Source organism: Gekko japonicus, unplaced genomic scaffold (genome assembly GCF_001447785.1).
Source record: "Gekko japonicus isolate JY-2015 unplaced genomic scaffold, Gekko_japonicus_V1.1 scaffold1834, whole genome shotgun sequence".
In the NCBI taxonomy this organism is placed as follows: Eukaryota; Metazoa; Chordata; class Lepidosauria; order Squamata; family Gekkonidae; genus Gekko; species Gekko japonicus.
The window spans coordinates 135,683-162,890 of record NW_015172609.1 but is presented as its reverse complement, the minus strand read 5'-3'; the positions used below and the strand labels follow the sequence as shown (position 1 = coordinate 162,890).

At 40.4% G+C, this 27,208-nt stretch overlaps 1 protein-coding gene across 2 annotated transcripts in view; it reads left to right on the top strand.

Moving 5' to 3' along the window:
- USP47 (ubiquitin specific peptidase 47) overlaps nt 1-27,208 on the top strand; it is an 82,949-nt gene that overhangs the window by 32,170 nt on the left and 23,571 nt on the right. Inside the window, exons 6-16 of one of the 2 annotated variants that reach the window (XM_015421630.1) lie at nt 2,895-2,991; nt 7,919-8,064; nt 8,970-9,049; nt 10,536-10,685; nt 18,690-18,785; nt 18,881-19,033; nt 19,800-19,964; nt 24,314-24,445; nt 24,753-24,829; nt 25,284-25,339; nt 25,849-25,961. In XM_015421630.1, coding sequence (XP_015277116.1) covers nt 2,895-2,991; nt 7,919-8,064; nt 8,970-9,049; nt 10,536-10,685; nt 18,690-18,785; nt 18,881-19,033; nt 19,800-19,964; nt 24,314-24,445; nt 24,753-24,829; nt 25,284-25,339; nt 25,849-25,961 — 1,265 coding nt within the window. Of the gene's footprint in view, nt 1-2,894; nt 2,992-7,918; nt 8,065-8,969; nt 9,050-10,535; nt 10,686-18,689; nt 18,786-18,880; nt 19,034-19,796; nt 19,965-24,313; nt 24,446-24,752; nt 24,830-25,283; nt 25,340-25,848; nt 25,962-27,208 lie in introns of both variants that reach the window. The other variant, XM_015421629.1, reaches the window with a different exon arrangement.

Genomic DNA, 27,208 nt, shown 5'->3' with positions numbered 1-27,208 from the left:
GTGGACATAACAACTCCAAGCGATCTTAAAGACACATTACACCACAGTAACAATGGGAGTGAATTAATATTTTAGACAACCATTTCTACTTTGATGGAAATAATGTTCTGTTGATGTATCCTGTTTTACAACTCTTAGGGTGCTGGAAGTACAAAAGAGAATATTTTTTCTAGTATTTTCTAGTAGTAGCTTTCAACCTTAAAGAGTGGGGAGGAGTGGTGTGCGTGTATCAGTTCGCTTCCCTAAAATGTACTGATGTCAGATACTGTGGACCTGCTTAGGCCCTCCCACCCTCTTTTGTGTGTATGCACAATGAAATGGTCATTAACCTTTTGGTTCATGCACAGCCTTGCTGTTGAAAGTGACAGTTCTAGAATTGACTAATATTTGCCATAGTAGAAGGAAGTTTGGAACGGGGTCTATGATAGTCAAGATAAGTAGTCAAATTTCTTTTTTTCTCTCCCCCCCCTTTTTGCATTTTGTTTTATTGAAGAACTGAATTACAAATAAAGATTACAATTTTAGCTAGTAATATATACTTCTTGCATCACAACTTCTTATTTTGTGTTTTTATAGATGTACATATACATGTTTAATTGCTTTAATAATCTACAATAAAAGCTTTTTTCCTTTCTTCTATCTCTTCAGTTCTTCTGTCTTCTCAGTAAACCTATGCTGCATTTTAAGTATTTTAAGCAAAACTTTTCAACATAACCACAAACTTGAAACAAAATACACGGGCTCAAAACCAATCATTGTACTTCTTTCTCTATTCTTCTTTGAACCTGAGTTCAGTCCAAGGGAGGCCCGTGGGCCGAAAGGACTTAACCGTTCACCCAAGGACTGTTGAAGGGAGGGCACATACCCACGCTCGCCGCTCCCTGGTCGCCCTATTTCAGATATAACAAGGGCAGTCCTCAGAGAAAAACATGAATGCTTGTCGTTTAAACAAAGTCTGTATGTTCATCCGGCTCTTCTCGGTCTTCAGAATGACAGATTCTGGTTGCTTTAAATGGGGTGGGAGGAGATCTTGCTTTCCTTTTGTTGTCTGTCTTCTCCAGTAGTTCACCTGGTGATTTGTTTAAAGCAGCCAGCAACTGCTCTCCAGGTGCCTGGTCAAAAGCTGTATAAATCACCTGCTTATACTCCACACAGAGTTTGCCTGTGTTCAGCCAATGATACTTGATGCCTAACTTCTGGAGTTTTGTTGTAATTGGTTTCAACTCCCTTCTTGAGGAATTCTGTTGGCAGATCAGGGAACACCTGTATCTTTATGTCTTGATATTCCAAACCATTTTTTTCTCTTGCCTGTGTTAATAGCCGTGGTCTGGTTCTGAAGTCCTTGAAAACTACAACAATGTCTCTATAATAAACTGAAGCATTTGCTGTTTCCTCTCGTTGTCTGCCCACCCGATAAGCCTTTTGAATTAAAGGAGCCACTCCTTCCTCCAGATCTGAAACGCCAACCAGCCAGTTAGCAATAACATTTTTTAGTTCTGTTCCTTCTTCAACATTTGGTTTAAATCCTCTGAATTTTAGATGCAACTCATGGGAACGATGATCCAAAGAAAGAATGTGTTCTCTAGCCCATAAATCAGGGGAGCTGCAAGCAGTTTGTTTCTCCAACGCAGATACCTTCTTTAAAGCGTTATCAGCTGTTTGCTTAGTTTGCTTAAACTGTTCTTCTAATTCATCCATATGCTGGAATACTGGTTTTAGCATTTCCACAATGTCCATCCTTAACTCTTGTCATTGTTTAGTCAAGGCTTCTAAAAGAAAAGTTGTAAGAGTAGTCCCTTCCTTATCAGCATTGTGGAGGAGGTTCCAGCTTCAGCTTGAGCAAAAAACTCTGTCAAAGAAGGTATATTATCCATTTTTTGCTTTGCCTTCTGCTTCTTATCTTGCCTCGGAGGCATGTTTTCAGAATCTCAAATAAATTCAGAAGGGTTGAAAATAATAAATTAAGAGCAAACAGATGGCGAGCTGCGGGTAATGGCTACCAACCACCACTGGTCGTAGCTCCGCCCCCCAGTAGTCAAATTTCCAAGTCTAGAAACTTCAAGGACATGTATTTTTGTGTGTGTATTCAGAGTCTAGTGGACCATTGGGGCGTGTCCTGAGTAGAGAGAATCATAGTAAAATATTACTTGTGGTAGGAAAAAGACCCATTTGTATGTTCCATATGTCACTCACGATATCTTTTTGGTATGAGAGTTGTTTTTACCCAAGTGATCCAGGTTTTCATCGTTAACGCTAGGGGTTGGTTCCATCCCTTATCTTCTGTGAATGGAGTTTCTCTGAGATCCAGCATGGTGTAGTGCTTAAGAGTGGTGGACTCTAATTTGGAGAACTGGGTTTTGGTTGCCCACTCCTCCACATGAAGCCTGCTGAGTGACCTTGGGCCACTCAAAGCTCTCTCAGAACTCTCCCAGCCCCCACCAACCTCCCAAGGTGCCTGTTGTGGGGAGAGGAAGGGAAAGTAATTGTAAGCAGTTTTGAGACTCAGTAGAGTAGAGAAAAGCAGGGTACAACAACCAATTCTACTTCTTCTGTAAGATGCAATAGAGGACTTTGCTAGAAGAAAATAAAGTACTTACACATTTCGGTGTTTTTGGAGGCTATTGGGGGTGGGAATTTTTGCTGATTCTTCCCTTCCACTAAAGATCTCTACATCATACTTACAACTATTAATGGGGGTTCCTGATCCCTAGGGCAGTATTTTGAGGGAGATATTAGGACAGGAGAGGTGGGAAAGTTTTGTTTCATAAGTCGAGCTCTGCTCATTATTCTATGGATGCATCCTAGAAAGTGACCTAACATGTCCTCCCATCCATTTTTAGTTCACTTCTAGGAGGATGATCAGCTACTAATGAGAAATTAAACTTCCTTTTTAGGCTATGTGGGTCTAGTAAATCAAGCAATGACTTGCTATTTGAACAGCCTTCTACAAACTCTTTTCATGACACCAGAATTCAGAAATGCACTATATAGGTAAGTACATTACAGCCAATGAATTGTTGATGTTGTCATAAATATTTTTTGTACTCTGCACTTCTAACATGCTTGTGAGAAAGTATATAAACTTCTGAGAGTTGTAGAAATGCATGGGGACCCTATTTTTAATTGCGACACAGAATATTATAGGGGGAGAAAGAAAGAGGTACTGAAAACCTTCATGTGTATGAGTATAAGCCAAGGGGTTTTTTTCCCCTTTTTTCAGATGTGTGGGTTCTTTTAGTCACCTGAAAAAAATTAAAAAAAAAAGTTCTGACAACTTGAATCCCTCTGAAGTTTACTAATTACAAAAGCAACAGACAGATATCCGAGTTAGTTGTTGTAGATTTTCTGGGCTGTATGGCTGTGGTCTTGGCATTGTAGTACCTGATGTTTCGCCAGCAGCTGTGACTGGCACCCTCAGAGGTATAACACAGTAAGATGGAGTACTCTCTGTGTCAAGGTGAGAAGAAAAATGGTAGGCAGGTAATTTATATCTACTCAGGAAGGTGGGGTAGGGCTGAGTCATTATCGTGTAGGAGTTCCCCAGCCTGTGACATGCTAATAGAGGAGCTTTCCTGGGGAGGTTCTTTTGCACATGGGTTGGCTGTTGAAATTCTAATCTTATCTGTAGTGCTATTGTAAGCTGTAGAGCATTTTGTGTTTTTCAGGACAGGAAACCATGCCCTATTTATTTTTAAACTCTCCTCTTTCCTGTTGAAATTGTGTTTATGCTTATGAATATCAATGGCTTCCCTATGTAATCTGACGTGGTAATTGGATGTGTTGTCCAGCCTTTCAGTGTCTTGTCTTCGAAGTGTCTCATTTAATTTGGCAATCAATGTTGCAAAGATAATCTTGGGTAAAAAAAAGTCTCAGGGATCCTTGATGGCTTTCTAGCCATATAAATATTTCATCTGATTTACGTTCCATAAGGATATATTTGGGAAATCTCACCACAAGTCCCGTCCCCCGTCCCCCCGTTTCCCAGTAAATTATAGGTCTACAGTAGTCTTGTGTTTCATTGAATAAGAAGGACAGGGTGCAGGTGGTGATACACAATTAAGAAAAATGAGAATGACAAAAGAGAAGGTAGCAATGTAACCTTCCGTTTTAACACAGGTTTGTTAGGCACCTTCATGAGAACACTCATTTGAGTGTCATCTATTGCAGGTGTCACTCATAGCAAGAAGTGTTCTGCATTTGGGTTCTTTTACTCGAGCATTTTCACCTTCCCTCCAGTAGGCTTGCAATTTCCAGATACAATTCAAGTTTTTGGCAAGGATTTGTGCTGTGCTGTGGCGATGGTTTTTAAGCTTCCTGCCTCCAGAAGACCCTCTGTCCAGTCGCTGTGTATCTTCTGCATATTGCAGAGCATTTAGTGGCATGATATATGGTTTGCACACTGTTGAAGTAGTCATAGGTTAAATCTGATGGACCTCACTATTACCCTGCCTGAATTGAGAGTCACATTGAGAATGGCCACAGGTTTGCTGCAAATTGCTGCAAAGCCCCAATCCGGATGGGGTGTGTGGCACAGCAGCCCCAGGGGATCTTGTTCTCCCCAACCCTGCCTCTTTTCAAGTGCAGAAGCAGTCCCCATGGCTTGTCTCAGCACTTGAGAAGCCATAGGGGAGGGAGAACAAGAGCTCCTAGGGCCGCCATAGACCCTATCTGGATTGGGATCCCGTGGCAATTTTTAAATCCATGCGATGGACCTGTGGCTGTTGCGATTTTTAGTCTGGCTCCAAGAGTGTGCCCTATAGACACCAGAACTTTCCTGGAGCTGCATTTTACATGGGAAGGTTGCAATTCAGGAATGTTTTATAACAAAGTAGCCTGATACCTGTGCTTTGCAACGGTATTTAAGTTCCATAAATCCAGTTATAATACTGATGATGTGAAGTTTGAAATGTAGCATTTGTTGTAGGAATTCTCATGGAGAGGATGGTAGTGTAAAAAACAAAGTGAGACATACTTACTGGGTTTTTTTCTCTACTGAAGGATCTCTCTGCAGACCACATTGGTAGTTCTGCCCTCAGGTGCTAGGATCACCAGGCTGCTTGGTGAGCTCCCTCTGGGGCAGGCCACATAGAAGTGTCCATGTGAGAAGGAGTCATCTGTTAAGTCAGTTCCTGCCACCTTCAGTGTCTGGCCTTGGGACTTATTGATGGTCATAGCAAAGCAGACCTTGAGTGGGAACTGCAGCCTCTTGAACTTTGCCATATTCCTAAATTGCCTCCTCCTTGTAGTGTTGGTGTATAAGAACATAAGAACATAAGAGATGCCAATGTTGGATCAGGCCAAGGCCCATCCAGTCCAACACTCTGTATCACACAGTGGCCAGAAATACCAGTGCCATCAGGAGGTCCACCAGTGGGGCCAGGACATTAGAAGCCATCCCACTGTTGACCCCCCCAAGCACCAAGATGACAGAGCATCACTTGCCCCAGAGTCCCTATCTATACAGTATCTGGCTCGATGTTTGCCAGGAGCTTTCTTGGGGGCAGTAAGAGGTGTGAGGGGGAGTTTGTTTGAAGGAGCGGTGATGTGGTGGACATTTCTTCAGTCCATGAGGGAGCCATGCATAGAAATGGCTCCTAGAAAGGTCCTTTACAATCTCCCCATGAACATTCAGAAACTCAATTGCCATGCTGGTTGTTATGAGAAATGTCTATTCAGGAGTCTTGAATCGCTGGTTAATGTAACTGTCCTCAACTGTCTGCAGCCTCTTAACTGTTTTTACCTCCGAACATTGAGATCCACAGCTGAGCAATCAGAGGGAGGTGGGTGCAAGCAGGCAGGTTTTACCTCACAACTATGAGCTACTATGAGGTGACCAATAGTGGGTGGGAGTGTGGCTAAAGCCATTGGAGAGGCTGGGCCAGCAGCATTGCTAAGGTGATCCTGCTGGGGTGGCCTTCCTGAGGGATTAAAGTATGCTGGCCCTGCTCCTACACTTGACAAACACCCGCCTGTCTGGTTTAAGGGGGGGGGATTGTGTTTAAAGGCATCAGGGAGGCTAGGCCAGCAGCAGCGCTAAGGTAATCCTGCTGAGCAAACCTCCATGATGGCTGTAAGCATCCCACCCTCTCTCCTACACCTGACAGGCACCCACTGCTGCACCTGACAGACAACCACCTGTCAGGCATAGGAGTGGGGGGAATGTGTTTGAAGCCATGGGGAGGCTGGGCGAGCAGCATTGCTAAGGTGTTTCTGCTTGGGTGGCCTCCCTGATGAATTAAAGTACCCTGTCCCTGCTCCTACACTTGACAAACACCTGCCTGTCTGGTGTTTAAAGGCATCGTGAAGACTGGGCCAGCAGCAACCCTAAGGCAGTCTTGCTGAACAAGCCTCCATGACTACTGTAAGCATCCCACCCCCTCTCCTACACCTGACAGGCAGCTGCCTGTCCAGTGTTGGAGGGGGAGGGGATGGATATTTCAAGCCATTGTGGAGGCAGGGCAGGCAGGATCACTAAGGTGTTACTGCTGGCACGGGCTCCCTGATGGCTTTAAGTACCCTGCACCCACTGCTGCACCTGACAGACAGTTGCCTGTTGTATGGGGAGCATGTTTGAAGCCATGGGGGAGGCTGGGCCAGCAGCATTGCTGCACCTCACAGGTGGTTGGCCATTCCTGATTTCCTCAACTGTCGTTAGCTCTCTGCAGTCTCCTGTATCTGTTTTACTTCAGAATGCTGAGCTCTGCAGCGGACTAATCGGGGGGGGGGGTTCAAGGAGGCAGCAGCTTGGCAGGAAGAAATGGGGGGAGTACATTTTACCCCTTTTCACCCCCTTAGTGGTCGAATTTCTAAAAATCCCTTCTTAGTGAGCATCTATGTCATGGTAGGAGTGCTCTCCCCGAATTTCGTGTTTCAGGGTGCAGGGGTTTGGCCTGGGCGTTTATTTTATGTTGAGGGGACTTTCTGTTCTATATATAGAGAAGATGCTTTAAGCAATTTGCTCTGCCCAGAGTTCCTTATGACACTGGAGGGAGCCACTTCTCTTTTAAACAGTCGGTTGGACATTTTTGGTGGGATTTGGAAAGCAGGCAATTGTACGTTGGAATTTCTGAAAGTCAGCTCCAACAAGTCTGTGCATGAGGCTGTAACAAAAATTTAAATTTTGTGCCCTTCAAACTTTATATCTTAGTGAATGGATTGCATGTTGGCTAGTTCACTAAAGAAGTTCTTCAGGTCTACAATGTGTTCCTGTACCTGGGCACATGATTTAGGGTACAGGTACATAATGCTAGGAGCTGCGGTGGCTCAAGTGGTTAAGACACTGAACTGCACGCTGTGGAAGGTCAGTAGTTCAGCAGTTCGAGACCCGAGTTGCCGCATGATGGAGTGAGCTCCCATCTCTAGTTCCAGCTCCTGCCAACCTAGCAGTTCGAAAGCAAGAAATTGCAAGTAGATAAATAGGTACCACTTTGGTGGGAAGGTAACAGCGTTCCATGCGCCTTGGTGTTTAGTCATGCCGGCCACATGACCACGGAAACGTCTTCGGACAGCGCCGGCTCTTCGGCTTTGAAACGGAGATGAGCACCGCAACCCTAGAGTCAGACTCGACTGGCTTTCGAGCAAGGGAACCTTTACCTTTCTTACATAATGCTGACCAGGCCTGTTGGGGCTTGTTGATGTTCCCCCTGAAGTAGATGATGCCCTAGGGCACATCCAGCTTCACTTACAGTTGCACACTTTAGGGAACAGTTGGTAGTGGTGGTATGTAACCTGTCTGGCAGATTGTCCTGCATTGTTGATATTTTCACTGAGATGCTCCTAAGTAGAGTTCCCTGAGACACAGCTTGAGAACTACTGTCTAACAAGTATCTTTATTGCCTAAGAAATAAACATGTGCTAGAGACTTTTAGAGCAATATCCTGTAAACTGATTGTTGATACTAAATGACTATTTTTAATAGATGGGAATTTGAGGAATCTGAAGAAGATCCAGTGACAAGCATCCCTTTCCAGCTTCAAAGGCTATTTGTTTTGCTACAGACAAGCAAAAAGAGAGCCATCGAAACAACAGATGTTACGCGAAGCTTTGGATGGGATAGTAGTGAAGGTGTGCATACATATAATTAAATGCTTGGTTAAGCCTATAATCATGTTAGCCTAAATATAAAGTGACATCATTCACTGAAGACGTGCATAATAAAGAACCCAAACCAGCCTATTAGTAAGCTGGTTTTTCGTTGAATAGTAGCTCAACAGAATGGGAAAATCAAGTTCTAAAAAGTGTAGGTGTTGCAGACTTTGGGATAGAATTCTAGATACTACTTTAAAATGTTTTCTTTCCGAGCAACATGCAGCAGTAATTTAGATTTCTTAGTTGCTACTTTGAGATGATCTGTTTCTGTTCACTTAACAGAATGGATCAGAGACTGCTTGATCTTTGCTATATAGTTGTTTTTACTATTTGCAGTGCTTCGGGTATCTTGGAGCAGAGTCCTGTGTCTCCATTCTGCTAAAAAATGGAGTCGTAAGATCCAACCCATAGGATTCTTAATTATATATTTCCATTTGGATTGTCTACTCAGCATATGCCATATCTCTATAGTGCACGATCTTTATATATTACAGTGAACTTTATACTTCACAGAACATTTTATTTGTGTCAATTTCAGTACCACTTGTTACTTTGTAAGTCTTTATGATTATCTTTAAAATATAAGCTAAAATACATTATTAAAGCCAAATAGAAAATGTGTTAAAAATACAATATATAGTTGCTTTTTTTTAGTATTTATTAATGTTTCTACAGTTGTAAATACTCAGCACTATGGAAAACCAAACAGTTAATGAACACGTATAGAAAGAAACTAGCCAAGTGGAAGACATGGAAGATTTATTCTGAAATCAGCATGGTCCTAAGCAAAAGTAAATTAGAGAACAATATTTTTGTTCTGCTCTTTTGGAATTATGTTTTTTCTTAGTTCACTAAACGATGCCAATTTTATTTTACAACAGCATGGCAGCAGCATGATGTACAGGAACTTTGTAGAGTCATGTTTGATGCTTTGGAGCAAAAATGGAAGCAAACAGAACAGGTAGAACACATTTTTGTACTTGTAGTAGTGGAGTAAATGAAAGAGGAGTAACAGCTATTGCTTGAATCAACAGGTTTTAGGAACAAATTAGCAAGTACTTTTATTTAGGTAGCATTTATGTAATAAATGGAAAATGTTGTTTTACATAAAATCCCTTGTTAATTACCGCTTGTTCCAAGGACTGAACAGTTTAAATAATAATTCACATTATTAATATCATTTTTTATGATTTAAAGTAATTATTTAAATTGACACCCCCCCTGTGTCCAAGCAATAATTAGTCAGGAGTTCTCATATGTATAACTTTCACTGTTCATGTCTAACTTTGGGGGTTAGGGAATCTGGGCAAGAACAGCTATGCTCTGCATCCTTTCATGCCTTACCTCATTGCATTACGTTGTTTGTAGCATTTTTTCTTTCAGCCAGGTTTTGCTAATGGAAGCAAGCCAGAATAGGAGAAAAATGGTAGAGCTCTGTGAGGGGAAGGCAGAGTTTCCCTTACACGTGTGCTTCATTTTTCTTTTAGCAGGCCCTCCATCCTCCATGTAGTTTGTTTCACAGGAAAATTCGCCAGGGCTAATAGTGGTTGGTGATAGGAAGGGGATTTGTGTTAGAATAATGATGCTCTGAAGAGAGTGTAGAGGCGCAGAGGGGTGCTTTTAGGAACATTAAAGACAACTCAGATTCAGCTTCATTGTTTAAGTTTTGCATATTGTTTGTGTCTCTCTGCATGTCTAATTGTAGTGCACACACTTTAAGAATAACAGACTGACTTTTTCGGGGGAAGGAATAGCAAGTGTGATGTTTGCCTCCATCCCGTCACCCTTTGCAGCACTGTCTGCTTATAATGCCACTGTTTGCAACCAAAACATTTGCCCCTGTTCCTGGGAATGGCCTGAGAGAGGGCGGAATAGTAAGCAGAAAGGAGCTACTGCACCTGTATAGAATCAAATTAAGTGTCTCTTTCTATACATGTGAACTAGCAACGTGACTGGTGTAAATACCACTTTTATCTTAAGCCCAGTCCTCTTTGATGGCTAGATCTGTGTGTTACTATGACTGGTAAATATGTTGGATGCAAACCTTTAGATACATTATTCTTTAACCTCTCTCTCTGACTTGCTTGAATTATATGACATGTCCCAGAATGATGGCCAAGATCTGAGGAATTATCAACTTAATTTTCCAGTTATGGTTAGTTACAATGTTCTTAAAAGTGGGGAGATATTTAGTTCAGGTTTTGGTTAGCTAATGTCCTTCTGTCCTATAAAAGGCCATTGGTACTGGATTGACGAACAGAGTTGTTAGATTCCACACAGGCATCCTGAACTTCTCTTCTCTCTGTGAAAGAGCAATTCAAAATAAATAAATTTGTTAGACTTTATTCTGTATGAAAGTATATTACATAAAACGAAATAAAAGAGCCAACTTTTTAAGATCTTTTTTTTTTGCCGTGCTAATATTATATGATTTCTTTCAATTGTAGGCTGATCTCATAAATCAGCTCTATCAAGGGAAGCTGAAGGACTACGTAAGATGTCTGGAGTGTGGATATGAAAGTTGGAGGATAGACACATACCTTGATATTCCTCTGGTCATTCGGCCTTATGGTTCCAGCCAAGCTTTTGCAAGCGTGGTGTGTACTTATTAAACTGACTGCTAGTGCATCTATACACAAATTACACATTAATGCAACAGTAATATAACATTCTTAAAAGGTAGGTATCCTCCTACATACTTCATCTTGGGTTTTCTGTCTTTGTGCAGTAAACCAGCTAGCAAGTTCTAGAAGGCTTTTGACCCTTCAGTGAGTCCTACTAGTGCATGTTTAAGGAATATAAGTATAGCTTAAATTTCATGGTAATAATATACCATTATGTTATTCCTGATAGCATTTAGAGTTCAGTTTTTCTTTCCTGTTGATATGCCACTAGATGCTTATAAAGAATGTCTTCAAAACTTTTGGTGATGCTGACAGTTGTAATAAAAGTGGGCTACTTAAGAAATTGGTGCTGACAGTTTTGTTCCTTTGATGAAATGGATTGATGTGTCAACCAGTATGCAGATGTTACGTGACTCTGTCTTACCATAAGATTCAGGTCGTGGTGGTGGACATTTTTGACCATTGTCTGGTCACAATAACATGCTGGATGAGGGCTAGTATACGGGAACTGAAACCAGATAAGACTGAGGTACTGTTGGATGATGTTGGCCCCCCTGAAGAAGCATATTCCCAACTTGGAAGTACACTTAGATCCTGGTCTGCAGATGAATGTTCAGATTTCATCTGTAATGTGAAATATTTGCATCCAACTTGGCTGGTTCATTAGCAGAGACTCTTTCCTGAAAAGCATCTGGCCACAGAAACTTAGACTCTTGTCACCTCCTAGGTGTGCTTTATGTGGTTTAATGTACTTTTTGTGGATCTGCCCTTGAAGTCCAAAAGCTTAGTCCAGAATGTAGTGGCAAGATTGCTAACTGGACTACAGGCAGCATATCACTGTTGTTGGAAGATCTTCACTGGCTGCTTGTTCACTGTTGGTCTCAGTTTGAAGTGCTGACTTTGCATGGCTTCTGAGCGCTTTACTTAAAGGGCTGCCTCCCACTATGTGGACCTTCCTGTATGTGGCAGTCTTCAAGTCAGACCATGTGTATCCCTCTGCCTTTTGAGGTGAGGCAGGAGAACACAAGGGATGGAGGCTTCTTGGAGGCTTCCTCCAACTTTGGAATGCCCTTCCCCCTGTCTCTGTGTTTGGTGCCATTGTTACGTATCTTGGTACCAGACTAATTTTAATTTCAATTTGATCATAATTGATTGATGGTATAGTTTTGCTTCTTTCCATTCTGTTTTCTGCTTTGGTTTTAAATGGCTGCTCTGTGTTCTGATAGAGAAACCTATAAGGTAATGGAGAATAGCTGAATACTTTTTCTTCATTATACTTTTTCCTCCCAGTGCAATAATAAGATCTGTCTTTAAAACTTTCTGAGATACAAGGAGTAAGCATTCAGTTAAATATTATAGGATATTTGTTTCACATATGTTTAAATATGGGAAACTTGCTTGGGTATCAGACCCCTTACATTCAGTGTAGTTCAAACAGCATTATTTCTGTTCTGTCTAAACAGACTCATTGACATTGTGTCAGATTGTGTGGAAATTGTGTTGATGCTCTGGTTACTTGAGCCATCTCATACTTTCTCCGACACTGAATTGTAAAGGTGGTTCTTCATAAAAGGAAATACTTTAGCTGTCTAGTTTTCAACTGTTGGGAGCTATGGAGGATACTTGCTTTTGGAGAAGGGGGGGGAATCGCCTGTTTCGAAATGGAATTCTCTGAAGGTAGTATCCTCCATTGTTCCACAGATGAGAGTAGGTAAGGAGGCATGGGCTCAGAGGTTATAACAATCGTGATGGGATCAACACATGCGCTAATAGGTCTCATGGAAGGTAATGCAAAATTCTTTAGATCTTGCTAGTCTCCTTCTGAGGTAACTTGCCACAGGCGGCACTTCCCAAGATAGGGAGTCTGAGGATACTACCTTCAAAGAACTCTAGTTAGAGGTAAGTGATTTCCCTGGTTTTCAATGTGGCTGATAATGGTTGTTAAATAATGACTTGTTAATGGTTCAATAGTTTGCAAAACGTAAGTTTTTGTTGCTACTTCTTGTTGTGTGCTCAAAGTTTTACATCTGAAATTTCTACTAACATTAAATGTGAGATTTGGAATCCCTTCTCTGCTTAAAAATATGTCCAATTGCTTACCATTGACCTTGCAAATCAAAATAGAGTTTAAATTTCTTTAGTGGCAAATGTTAGAGTTTTAAAATTATATTGCCATGTGTATTCAAATCTGCCTCTTCATTTGGTTCATACTGTAGTCCAGCTTTACTGTCATTACCAGTTGCTGAGATGACAGTAGCTTTGCATTCCCTCAAGGTCATGTGTAAATGCATCCTTTAGTAAAACAAAGGCACATACCATTACAGAAGAACTTTTTAACCAAATGACTACTTGAGTCTTATATAAATTCTAAAAAAGTTACAAGCGTTATATCTGTTTGTTCATAGGCAAGAGAAAATATATTTAAGTGGTCCCAGAGTTAAATATAACAATAGCTTTCTGCAGAAAGCCACCTGAGGCTGCTGCTAATGTAGGCATTGGGTTAATATTTCTATATTATATCTACTTCTTCACTGATGTGGCCATGTAAGGCCATTTGCTCTGAGACAGACAGGAGAGAAGGCAGCATGCCAGGTCACCATCACATGCCTGCTTTTGTTTCCACTGGATTGACTCCTCTCTAAGTTGACATAAGTTGGGGGAGTTTAAACCTTGAATCTGCTGCACCTTACAAATGTTGTGAGCTGCTTTGGTGAAAAAACAGGATCTAAATCCAATAAATGTGCACTCACACTGATACACATGTTTTCAAAATTGCCACCTGTCATTTTAAGGTTAGGTTTCCTTCTTATGTGAGAAAACTTTAATGGAGAGGCTGGTAATGGATATACAGAACATCCATATAATAGCTAAGAGAGTGGGGAAACTGTTAAGCAGCCTGCTCTCTTGACTAAGCTCTGGTTTATTTGGTATTTTCAAACTATGTTTAAACACCTTCAGAAACTTTATTTTAAACTATTAGAGTACAAGTGGCTACAGGCTGGGTTTGCAGAGCTTGCAACCCAAAAAATGGAATGCAGTACACCATTTGCAGAGTGACCTGTCAGATAACTGACAGCTACTCTTCAGTAATCCCTGGCAGGCAGCAACAAGGTCCCCACCCCACTGCTTATTAAGCCCTCAAATAATGTAGTACAGGTATCTGAAAGAAAGCTAGTTATATTATTCAAAGTAAATGGGCTATCCTTTTGGTGATAGTTCCTTTTTGCCCAGTTCTTTACTTGTGAAGGTTTTTACTCACCTCAAACATATTTTGAAGCCGAAGCAACCACAATTTAAAGCATAAGCTTATTACAAATTATGAAAGGCAAATTGAACTGTGGTAACGAGTAGGATTTTGTGATAAGCCTTTGGAAACATACCTATTACAGCCCTGGGATTAAAACCTACAAACCATGTATAAACATGAGAGTGTGGAATGCACTAATAGATAGAGATCTTCTCCACCTTCCTTTCCCATGGCAGTCCCTGTGTTCTCTGAAAAGCCAGTGCTAGACGTTTATGAAGTCCCATGGATATACCAGTGTGGGATACTGGTTAGAGTATTGTACTAAGTCCTTGGAGTGTCAGGTTCAGCTCCCCACTTGCCATGAAACTCACAGGATGATCTTGGACTGGCTGCTCTCTCTAAACTTAATCTAACTCACAAGCTGTTGTGGAGATGAAATGGAAGAGAGGAGAGAACTGTGCATTGGAATTATTGGAGCAACGGTGGAGTAAAAATGTACTACATAAATACAATACCACATGGTGGAGAGGGAATCTGGTCAAGTTGCCCCTTCACTCCTGCTTGTGCAGAAAGCTTGCTTTGCCAGCAGGAGGGGATTTCACCTGATCACCTTCCATGCTGCCACATCCTGTGCCGTGCCGTGTAACCTTTGGTTCACAAAGCTGTTCTGACCCACAGCGTTAATTTTTCCAGGGTCAGAGGACTGCAGTGAGAAGGTAAGGAGGGAAAGATCTGCTTTCAGAAGTACACTCCATGAGAAGTTTATAAGAACCCTGACTTTTTCAATTGTAAGTGATTGATATTGTAGTTCAGGGGCTGTTCCCTCAAGTGTCTGCAAATGCACGTTATAAATAGCACAGTTTACGGTAGTAATCTTAAGGAACTACCTGTAATCTTACACACAGAGATATTGGCAGTAGCAAAACTATGAAAAGTTGAAACCAGATGTACTCAGTGAAATGAGTATGCAAGTTCACTTTGCTGTAGATAGATCAAGGTGTGTAGTCACGTTCATCTGTAGCAGTAAGAGTCCAGTAGCACCTTAAAGGCTAACAAAATTTCCTGTATCTGACAAGGTGAGCAGTGACTCATGAAAGCTCGTACCCTACCACAAATTTTGTTAGTCTTTCATTAGTCTTACTCTTTTCTACTGCTACTTTGCCGTGATAGCAGTATATTACGTTGGTCAATTTTACGCTATCATCTCACTTTGTTAGCCTTTTCTTATAGACTACTCAAGTGGAATATAATTATTAGGACAACTTAAATTTTAAACCATTTAAAATGTATACAGTATTTTTCCATTCACCACTTAACCTTGAAACATTAAGTTGTGGTAAAGTGGTGGTTAGCCATGTACTGGGAACCCAAACCGTGTGCTGTTTGAGAGAGAGGCGTTTTGATAAAACAATATTAATTCCACCAGAAAATATGTATATATGTATTTAAAAGTTGTAGGGATAATCGACATCAAACATAATATGCTAAGAAAACACAGAGGTCAAATAAGGTGGCTTATTGCCAAAAGTAACTTAGAGGAATGATTTTCAGCAGCACTTCCTTGGTAAGCAATTAAGTCATTATATAATGCATTACCATTCATGATTTCTCATTCAGTTTTTTAAGATCCATAGGAGCATCACTTGTTTTGTTCACATATAAATATAGAATAGTATGGTTCCTTGTTGACTTGCACATCACATGGAGTCTACATAAATTTTGCATAACCACTTCTGTCAGTCATTCATATGCCATTTATTTGATGAAAGGTGTAACATTTTATGTTGTATTGAACATATGTATAATTGCTTCCCACATAATGATTAGAATATTCTGAGAAAATTATATATCACTCTATTATTTTGTAATAGATTATGTTCAACAGACTTTCAAAATTTTAGGCAGCATTTGTTCCACAAGGGGCATATTTATAGGTAGCAGCTAATGTTTAGAATTTTGTGTTTTACAGATGACATGCATGATTGCTAGATTGTTTTGCATCTTATATGGAATCTGTCTGCAGATAATTTTAAGCAACTGTCCTGATGCGAATTTGGTACAATTTGAATAATATGAATCAGATTCTGCAGTATTTTCAGTTATTTTCTTGATTTAAGATGCATGAAGTTTACTGCATATATCTCTGCAGACTCTTTGAAGTTCTGTACATCTTTTTTTATAAGTGAGCCACTGTGATCTAGAGAAAAATCCTTTTGTAAAGAGTCACTGCTGAAGGATAAGAAACAGAGTTTTTGTTCATGTGGAAAAACAGGGGCTGTAAAATCTTTATTCTGTTTGTTCATAGTGCTTCCCTGAGTTCTCAGAAATGGAGGGAGAAGGGATGAATTGGAGGCTTTTTGAAGACCTTCCCTGTCCTTGATTTCCTCCCAAAGTGGGATCCATCAAACAACATGCTTTAGATAGTAATCTTATAAGCTGTGTACCAGCATTTTGCAATTGGTGAGTCTTCTGCCCAGTGAAGCCCCCTCTTATTTATTTAGATATTGGGGGACAATTGTTGTTCATGACTTTCAGGGCCCTCTTTTTAAAAAAAAAAAAAATTGACCTTTTTTGCCTTTCAAATTACACATTGTTTTAAACTTTACAGGTAAACACATTGCTTCTAGCGCTGTCATGAGTTTATGAACCCAGTCAGCTTTCAAGCTAACTGGATTAAAAATTAACTTAAAACAGATTTTAATTAAGTTTCAGCTGAGTTTTTAGAAGTATAAATGAACAACCCCTTCCCCTGCAGATTTTTTTCAGTTATTTTACTTAACTGTTCTTTCAATTAGTTTAAAAAAAAGGTATTATTTAAAATACTGGTGGGAGGAAGCAGGAACAGTTTTCTAATAAATGAGGTAGAAGTCTCTAACTCTTTATTTCATGGCTCCCTGAAAGATTATTCAAGTCATGACTTCAAATGATGCCCCTGCTGCATTTTAGCCTTTATAAGGTCATCCCACAACTCCCAATCAAAAGGCAAATATCAAATTAATATGTACTCGAGTCTCCTTGAGAAAGGCAAACTGTGTCTAAATAAATAAATGCACAAAATCTATGGATAGGTTTAATTTAGTTGCAGGGGAAAGAGGGAATCAGTATCTCGTTCCCTCCCCACCCCTTTTAGGGAATGGAAAGAACAACAAAACTGGATGACATGTAATCCAGTGTATAAAAGGCAATAATGCACATCTTCCAAAAGCATACTGCACCAGAAACTGACTCTTCGAAGTTCAGAAAAATACCTTGTCAGTTTCAGTGGGAAAATTTACTTCAAAAGGATGTTTTCTGAACCTCTGTGAGCTCACACTTCTTGCATCCCAAGAGATTTACATTCAGAAGAATAACAGTTATTAAATAAGCTTTCCTGTGTGCGTGCACAGGAGAGCTTAAACCTAGAATAAAACTTTGTTGATCTTAAAGGTGCCACTGGACTCAAACTTTGTTCCACTGCTTCAGACCAACACGGCTACCCATCTGAAATTAAATACTCAGAACAGCCATATCTAATATTTCTACGTGGCATTGATCATCTGGGTATACTTCTAATTGGATAAAAAGTAATCCAGGGGGTGATTCTTACAGAGAAGCAGTTGACACCTACTCATCTGAGCGTGAGTAATTCTATAGTAGGTACATCAGGAATGTTGAATGATCCTATCATGTCCCGTGGATAAATGCTGTAGAACTCTTTCCCAGTGGAGGGGGAATGGAGGAGACTAGACCAGAGCAGCACATCTTGTAGCAACACAATGGGTAACGACCTTTGGACTCACCAGTAAAATTCTCATGCTCTGTTTTCATACCTGCTAATGCAAACAGTTTTCCTGCAAAGAACTCAAATCTGTCACATTTTTTATTATTTGGTATTACATTTTTATTCTTCCAGGAGCTCAGGTGGTTCTCCTCCATTTTATCCTCACAGCTACTCTGTTATGTAGGCTAGGCTGAGTGAGGAGCATCTGGTTGAAGGAATGTTACCAGGCGAACTTCATAGTGGAGGGAATTTGGGATTCCCTGTTTCCTAATCCTGCACTTTAACTTGTATTCCAACCTCACACACCTACCTATTCTAGAAGAATATAAAGCATAAGGCAGCACTCACAGTCACTGAAAAATACAATTCAAGAGTGAGTTTCTTTATATGCTGAATGTGCATCTGTATATATAATAGGACTTTCACAGATATAGGCATATACAAGAGTGAAACCTGAGATCTTGGGTCTGATATGATTACCCTTCAGGGAAGATGGAGGACGGATTATATCTCTTTTATATACTATGCTTAATGTTACATTTGTTCCTAAAGGAACAAAGCCATCTTTAAACTGAGAGGGTAAGGACATGAAATTTCATGACACCAGTTGAAAAACAGCTGAATGTGCCACTGTGACTTAATGTGATGTGCAAGAGAACAGACTTATTTCACTTCAGATTTTTAACAAAACCTGATCCTGATGGAACCATTGAGCACTTAATAAACAGTGATGTGTTAGTCATGATTTGACTGCTTACCTAAGACAGAATACTGATTTTACTGGATTTTTTTTCCTCCCAGACCATTCTGTGAATTTTCTCTTTTCTCTGTTTATAGAACCTGAGATTCTTTGGTTTCATGATATATAGGTCACGTGTAATAAGCTCTTGCTTGCCATGCAGTTCCAGATTGCACACATAATCTGACGTTAGAAAGTACTAAAATCTGTGTTTTATTTTTTTTAAATTAGGAGGAAGCTCTACATGCGTTCATTCAACCCGAGATCCTTGATGGCCCCAATCAGTATTTCTGTGAACGCTGTAAGAAGAAATGTGATGCAAGAAAGGTGAATGAATGCTCGACTTCTGACAGAAATATGATGTGGTTAAATTTATATCTCTGAAATGCATGATAGGCTATTGGACCTTATTTGTTTTACAGGGCTTGCGGTTTTTGCATTTTCCTTATCTGCTGACCCTCCAGCTAAAGAGATTTGACTTTGATTATACCACTATGCACAGGATAAAACTTAATGACCGAATGACATTTCCAGAAGAGCTGGACATGGCCTCATTCATCGATATTGAAGATGAGGTAATGACCAGCATGCAGTAGGTTGTGTTAGCAATCATCTTCTAAATGTAATTTTGTTTGTTTCTAATCAGATCAGTTTAAAATTTCTCGCGAATGCCAGTGCCCTAATTTTTTCATAACTTCTTGTTGGGCATAAAATAATATAAACATACATAGAATACATACTATAAAATACATAAAAGTAAAAATCCCAAATGCTTTGTCTCAGGTCTCATGCTTGCTCTTTTTGCCTGGTGAAAGTCAAAGCAAGGGTCATGCTCATAGGGATGTAGGTATGATGTAGACAGTTCTGTGTAGTCTTGCATCTTCAGATGGTAAAAATATGTGCATGTTTAAGTTGACATTTAAAGTGTTATATTCCAACTGAACCAATAAAGGGTTGGATCCAACCCAAACGCATGTGTAAAGAATTCCCATGCTTTCCTCCCTACATGAATGAATGGCCATATGCACAGTCAGTGTGAGCAGTCGTTTCAGGGAATGGGAGGTAAACATATCCATTCCATGTCATGGGGCCTCAGACAGATTGTGCATAGGCCTGTGTCCTCCAAATGGGAAATAGAGCTCTGTATGAACTTCTACTTGAGGTTGATCAGATTCATAGTAATTCGTGTTGGAGGGTAAGGCATTTTTAACACAAGTACTTTATGGCTATGTAGTGCAAGAGTGTGTAGTGTGAAATCAAAATTTCAAGCACTTTGTTACATTTATGGGTGCTGCCAGTACATTTCTTACAAAACCTAATATATATGGCTTGTTTAAGAAGTCTCCTCAAACAGAGAGTTGCACTGACAGCGGAGCAGAGAATGAAGGCAGTTGTCATAGTGATCAGACGAGCAATGATTTCTCCAATGATGATGGAGTGGATGAAGGAATATGTCTTGAAAGTAACAGTGCTGCTGAAAGAATTTCAAAAGTTGGCAATGAAAAGGTACCTTTTATACGGTTATCTTAGTATGTTTTGGAGCAAGAATAACTATGTGCATGTTTTCAGGAACCAGTTTTATTGATTATGTTTTAATAGCTGAACATCATTGATGGAGTGACATAATATAAATGAATGTTACTATAATGAGCTTTCAACAATCAAGATGATTTAGAATCTCAGTGAAAAACTTCATCTTCGATCTTTTGTGCAGGCACATGTTGGGACTGTGCAGGCGCAGGCTGGTCACCATAGGATTTTCCCAGCTTTTCTTTTGCATTCTAGAAGCTCAAGGGGGAGCTCCTCCCCTTTGGAACCCGTTTGCAGCCCTTTTCCTGCTCAAATGGTCATGGTCATGTGCTCTGAAGGGGGGAGCATTCCCCTAGTCCCTCAGTTTGTTCTTCACTGCTGCTGTGTGACGATGAATTCTAGTGATCTCCGCTTCTTAGTGGCCTAGTCAGCCCTTCTTTTCATAATGTTGCATAATGTGGCGCTATTTAAAAAATGTTCCCAATGCAGGACAAAAATGACCAGATCAAACAAACCCTTGTGTTTATTTTGCCTGGACAAGGAGTTCAACATAAGTACTTGTAAAATCTTCATTGTGGCCTCTGTGCAGTCCCACACATGGGTTGAGCGCCTGCGCACAACCTCGATCAGAGAATATTCCAGAGCTTGCCTCAGGAGTCTTTTTGGCGGGCTCTCTTCCCGCTCTGGGGAGCAGTCACGGACTGCGTTGCCTCCAGTTTTCCCCTAAAGCCTGCTCTGATGGAGCAGCTCAGGTAAAGGCCTTTGGGCAAAGGCCTCATTGTGTTCCAAAAGCTTGACAGCTGAATTATCTGCCCCGGTGGAATGTACCCAGGCATTGCTGGCAAAGTCTCCCAGTCATATTGTCCAGCTGTTGGGTCCACCATTGGTTTTTTTGGTTTCGGCTGGCCAGAGGTTGGTTCCAAGTCTCTGGATTGCTCTTGATGCACATCCTAGCTGCCACCAGAAAAGGCCAACACAAAGACAGAGCACCAAACGAAACACTGCTTGTGCCAGACTTACCTTCTCGGTTTCAACCACTGTGGTTCTGGTGCCCGAACAAGAGGATTTGTCTCCACTGACGACACCTTCTTTGCACTCACCATTCCCGGTTCCATCGTTGTCTAAGGAGGAAGTAGAGTTGGGTCTGGAGTTTCAGTCATCTGCTGCCTCAGAACCGAATGTTCCACCGAAGCCACTGAAGTTGGTTCTATGGGCTTATGTAACTGCACCATCACCACTATGGCAGCAATGTCCCTTTTACTTTCCTTCCCCATTTCCACAAGAATGGGAAGATTATTCTAGGTTTCTCAGGGCTGAATCTAAACACCTTTTCAAATCTTAGACCCAGATATCTGGTCCAACTTGAACCATCTTTGGTCCTCCACCAGTGCAGGATAAACTGCCTGACTTCTCTGAATCAGAAGAAGGAGCAGCAGCCTCACAGTCTGCACAGAGTTCTGGTTTACTCTCCAGTACTTCCCCTGATGTTGTGGAGCCGCGGTAGCTCAGAGGTTAAGACGCTGAGCTGCAGACCGAGACCCTAGTGCTGCATGACAGAGTGAGCTCCCATCTCTGGCCCCAGCTCCTGCCAATCTAGCAGTTTGAAAGCAAGAAATTGCAAGTGGATAAATAGGTACCGCTTTGGTGGGAAGGTAACAAGGTTCTGTGTGCCTTGGCGTTTAGTCATGCTGGCCACATGACCATGGAAATGTTTTCGGACGGCGCTGGCTCTTCATCTTGGAAACAGATGAGTACTGCCCCCTAGAGTTGGATTCGACTAGCTTTCGAGCAAGGGAAACCTTTACCTTTACTTCCCCTGATGACACAGTGGGCACCAGTGTTCCCTCTAAACTGAGTCAGTGTGAGCTAGCTCACAGTTTATTAGCCTCCAGCTCACACATTTTTGTCTGAGCTCAGGAGGGAGGGCTCCAGAGCAAACTAATTTTTGCAGTAGCCAAATCACTCACTCACAGCTTTAATGCCAGTAGCTCACAAAGTAGAATTTTTGCTCACAAGACTCCACAGCTTAGAGGGAACACTGGTGGGCACATGTCCAGCCTCATCTACCGATATCTTTATTTCACTGGGTTGGTATTGCACTCACAAGAACACCTGATATAGAGAAGATCATCCAAGGAACTGGAACATTGGTGGTCCTAATGTAGTGCTTGGCTGTAGAAACAAGGACTTTATGTAGTGTAGTTAGTATGGAAGCTGCAAGCATGAATATGTGTGCAACAGTCACTGGACCGTCTGTTTAAGGTGATGTTTATGTGCCCACTGGGTAGTTGTACAGTGGCTTACATAAGAAGTGACGTGTTTTCTCTCTCACAGGCTGCCTTGGAGTTGCAGGCTATTCCTTGATCACAGCTAGCGCCTCAACCTAAAACAGCTTTTTATCAACAGCAGGCCAATTAACAGGCTCAAACCCGGGGCCCATACCCTGCAACGAACCTAAATACCAACTCTATACAGATCTACTCAAGTAGTTCTAGTACAGGAACTAATAACATCAGTTCATCTTTGTGGTGGCTGTGAGGGGGAAAAAGCTGAAAGCTAAACTCTTCTGCCATGAGTTGCTCCCCTCAGGCACATTTTCCTGCCATTTTGATGCTATAAGGAATGGCAGGAGGGAATGCTTTCCCTCAGTACTTTTGCTGCCACAGAGGATGATTATTCTTTGTCACATCCTTTCTGAAAGAGAAAACTAATGGTTATTGATGAATCTTATTGAAAGCTCTTGTTTGCTTCTCATTTTGCCAATTAAGGTGGGCTTTTTCAAAAAATGTACGAAATGTGAAGGGGAAACAGCGCAATCAGATGTCCATTTTATCTTCTCTGTTGTGCCTTAGCGAGGCCACAATACTACCAGATGCCCAATTCATAAACAGTTGATACCAGAGGCATGAAACGATAGGGCCTCCAGGCTGGAGACAGCCCTTTGGGAGAAAGCATTGATGAGAGCTGTTAGTACTCCAAAGAAAACAATCCCCTCTTCAACCCTGTCTTTGGAGAAGCAACCCTGGGGTTCCTTTCTTCTGTCATCTCTGTCAATTCTGAGGCTGGAACCAACACCACTCACAGTATCAAGGGACCTCAGACAACAGTCTCTGTGTAGCCAGGCGGAACCTATACCTGGGAAACCTAAACAGAAAGACATACAGATCCCTAAGAAACATGACATCAAGGAAGCTGGTGAGGCCTTGATCTTGCATAAAGTGAAGCCAGCTCTGGAGAATGGATCAAAATCTCTCCAAATACCAAAGACTTCCCCGCATCTCAGGGACAAACTTTGGGAACCCACCATTCTGTCCAGATCTGAAGGAAAGTTTGGTGGCCCATCTTTATTTATGGCTCCAAGATTTGTGGATTGGGGGGGAGGGGGGATTATGATGAGGGACCACAACACAATAGCCCTGGCATTGAAAGCCAACATCATTAGATCCAAGATAGGCCCAGCTACGTTGAAAGCCAACATTATTACATCCTGTTGGCTCCTCCTCTTTTCCTGCTGCCTTCAGCTTCTCCAAGCATTATGGTCTTTTCCAGTGAGTCTTGTCTTCTCATGATGTGACCAAGTAAGATAGCTTGAGATTCTAAAGTAAGCAGTGATTCACAAAAGCTCATACTCTGCCATTAATTTTGATAGACTGTAAGGTGTTACTGAACTCTTGCTGTTTTCTACAGCTTGAAGTTTAGTCATTTGAGCTTCATAGGGGAGTTCAGGCTTGATTTTATCTAGAAGCTTTCCATGTAACCAGTTATAATCGTATAATGGGGAACTACCATCTGATGATTTATCAAGGACCTGAGATTCATGAGCTATTACAGGAGCCATCCAACTTAACAAAATTAGGACGATCATGTTACTGACAACTTTTACTGTTATGAATGGTCCCAGTGCAGTTCTTGAATAAATTTGATTTTTTTTACGTAATTGTGTCTAGCTATTTACTTCCTTCATTTCATGGTCCTTTAACTCTGCTAGTCACATTTTTTTTTCTTTGTTCCATCAGAGATATATGTCTGTCTGGTGCAGTACATGCCTCTAATTAAGCTATTCCAGTCTACAAAATTTATGGTACAATTACTGTTACTAGTGTTTAAGGTGCCACAAGATGGCTGTTTGTTACTATTGCAACAGATTTATATCATTTTAGAATGATAACCAGCTTGGGGTTGATCATGAAGAAAATTAGTTGGAATTGGCTTATGTAGTTCAACAAAAATAATATGGAAACCTTTAACTACAAGGCCTTTTCTTTTAAAAAAATGATATTAACAATATGTTTTGGGTGTTGTTGTTTTTTTTTTGCTTTTTGCAGAATTCTTTATTATATGAACTATTTTCTGTTATGGTCCACTCAGGAAGTGCAGCTGGAGGTCACTACTATGCATGTGTAAAATCTTTTAACGATGACCAGTGGTACAGTTTCAATGATCAACATGTTAGCAGGGTAAGCCATTTCATACAGTCTTATCATTCCATGTTTTAGATATATGAGGATTTTCATTACTCATTGCACAGCTGGTGTGTTGAACTCTGGCACTGAACATATTTTAGGGGAGGATATGTGTAGAAGCTAGCCTGGAACCAAATGAAAAGCACAGTTTTCTGCACAGATTTCTTCTGTAGACTCATAATATATGCTCTAATTGTGCCTATGTAAAGTGAATGTTTCAGTAGTGTAATAAGCCGATTGAATGGTTTACTTGGAAACTGTGTGTTTCTGAGAAATCGATCTTTTTCAATTTTCTTACCAGATAACTCATGAAGACATTAAGAAAACCTATGGTGGTACATCCGGAAGCAGAGGGTATTATTCCAGTGCTTTTGCAAGGTTAGGTAACTTTCTAAAATGAGTTTGCACTAGTTCAGTCAAACTGCTTTACTCTACACCCTTACTGAATTAATACATTTTTATTTTATTGGGGGCTGAAAATTTAATCTGTATCTTTATATAGTTTAGTGCCTTCATCTGTCTTGAGTTCATTGCTCAATAATCTAGTTTGGCAATTTACCAAAGTATCTCTAGTGCTCATAGCTACTTTTAATAAGCCAAATCTGTTCCACCTTAATACATGTGTTCTAAAAACGTCAAAATCTTTAAAAGAAAAAGTACTTGGTTCATCTGGTGTCAGCTATAGGAACTGGGCTTTTATGTTTTAAATAATTGCCTGTATTGCTTGATCAATGTTATGCACATTTAGTTGGGATATCTCATGCAGAGGTACTCTTTTAATAACCAAGACTCAGACTAATTCTGTGGGTGTTTTTTTTAATCTCCTCTATAGCTCTACGAATGCATATATGCTTATATATAGACTGAAGGATCCAACAAGAAATGCAAGTAAGTACTTGTATTCTTAGTTCACAACTAAGTTATGATACTTTTAAAACTCAAAATTACTATATGCCAGCCATCATAACTGGGCTACGGTAACTTTCTCCCCCAAAAATAAAAGGGACGCAGTTCACTTTAGGAATTAATTATACCTTTCCTTTTCTCTGAAAATTAAAATGTTATAAGTAGAAGTAATACTTGATGATTTTAAGAATCCTTTGTGCTTACTTATATGTATATTTTATATGTCCATTTTTGTTTGACGCAGATGTTGAAGTATAAATAAAATCAGTTATTACATGTGGTAAAATAAATTGGAAAATCTGAGCCCAGAGACTGTTCAAAGGCACAAGATTCAGGTCTACAGTTGAAAAAATCCTTCTGTGATGGTTAGATGAAAAGTGTTTTTTGAAGAGGAAGAATAGGGTACAAATGTAACATCTAAAGAGATGATAAAACACTGGGAAAAGTTGAAAAAGTCCGCTGATCTTTGGGTTTTGTCTCTGTTTCAACAGAATTCCTAGAAGTGGATGATTATCCGGATCACATTAAAAGACTGGTACAAAAAGAAAAAGAATTAGAAGAACAGGAAAAGAGACAGCGTGAAATAGAGCGCAATACTTGCAAGGTATGTCCTAACATGCTTTGTCATCTCAATAGAATTTCAGCTTGGAGTAAAATGAAGGGATGCTTCCAGTGTACTGCAGTATTAATTTAATACAGTACATGGGCATAATTTATTTGTGAATTAGCCTCATCAAGACTGATCTGTGCATAAATTATCATTTGGCACTGTACTAGCAAGTTACCACTACATTTCTAGGTAGAATACATCTACATTTTTTATTACTATATTTATTTATTTATTTTATTCAATTTATACCCCGCCCTCCCCGCAATGCGGGCTCAGGGCGGCTTACATAGGGGCATACGCCAATATAAAAACATATTTAAAACCGTTTAAAATCCATACAATACAAAAACATTATTAACAAGTTATTAACTAACTAAAGTGCTCTAGATGTTCAAGATGATATTTCACAGATGGCGTATTTTAACTGTTCAGCATCATCTGCTCCGGGAAGCGCTGATGTTCCCTCATCCAGGGCCAAGTTAAGATGGAGCAATAGTGATGGTAGTGGCGGCTCCTACTCATATGCCTGGTGGAAGAGCTCCTCTGACTTGGAAGAGGACTTGCTTTTATGTAGCAGTCTTTGTGTTCTGATACCATTTTGTATTTTCATGGTCTGTCTGCAATCTGATTTTAGTATGCTTGTTCTTACCATAGCACTGAGGTGTCGAAATTTGTTATGAGGGCCGGATCTGACATAAATGTCATTTTGTTGGGCAGGGCTATGCATGCTATAAAATGTAACATGAGGTACCAGAGATATAAACTTTATAAATATGATTTCAGATGCTGAATGGCAATGACAGGCATGATTGGATTAGTTGTGATACGTAGAGCGGAAGTAGGCATGGAGATATAAGCACTGGTAATGAAACAGGAAACCTAGGTCTCAATTCCATCCAGGAGAATTCAGTCCAGGAGCATGCAGAGAATAAATGAACATAAGTCTGACATTAGAAAGCCTCAACTTTCAGTTGCTGACCTAAGAGTAGCAGTAGTTTTACAAAGGAATTTCAAAGGGAGATTAGAAAGAGAGACTGTTGAATTGCAGTTGATAATGAAGCTCAAGACAATGCATCCTCCTGGACTGAATTGAGAGCTAGTTTTCCTATCTCATTACCAATGTGTGCTATTATCATCTGGCATCTGAAATCACTCCAGTCTTCAAGATATAAGGACCAATCCAAGTATTCTAATTCCTAATCAGGGTCTTTTTGAAAGAAAATAAATCCAGATAGGAACAG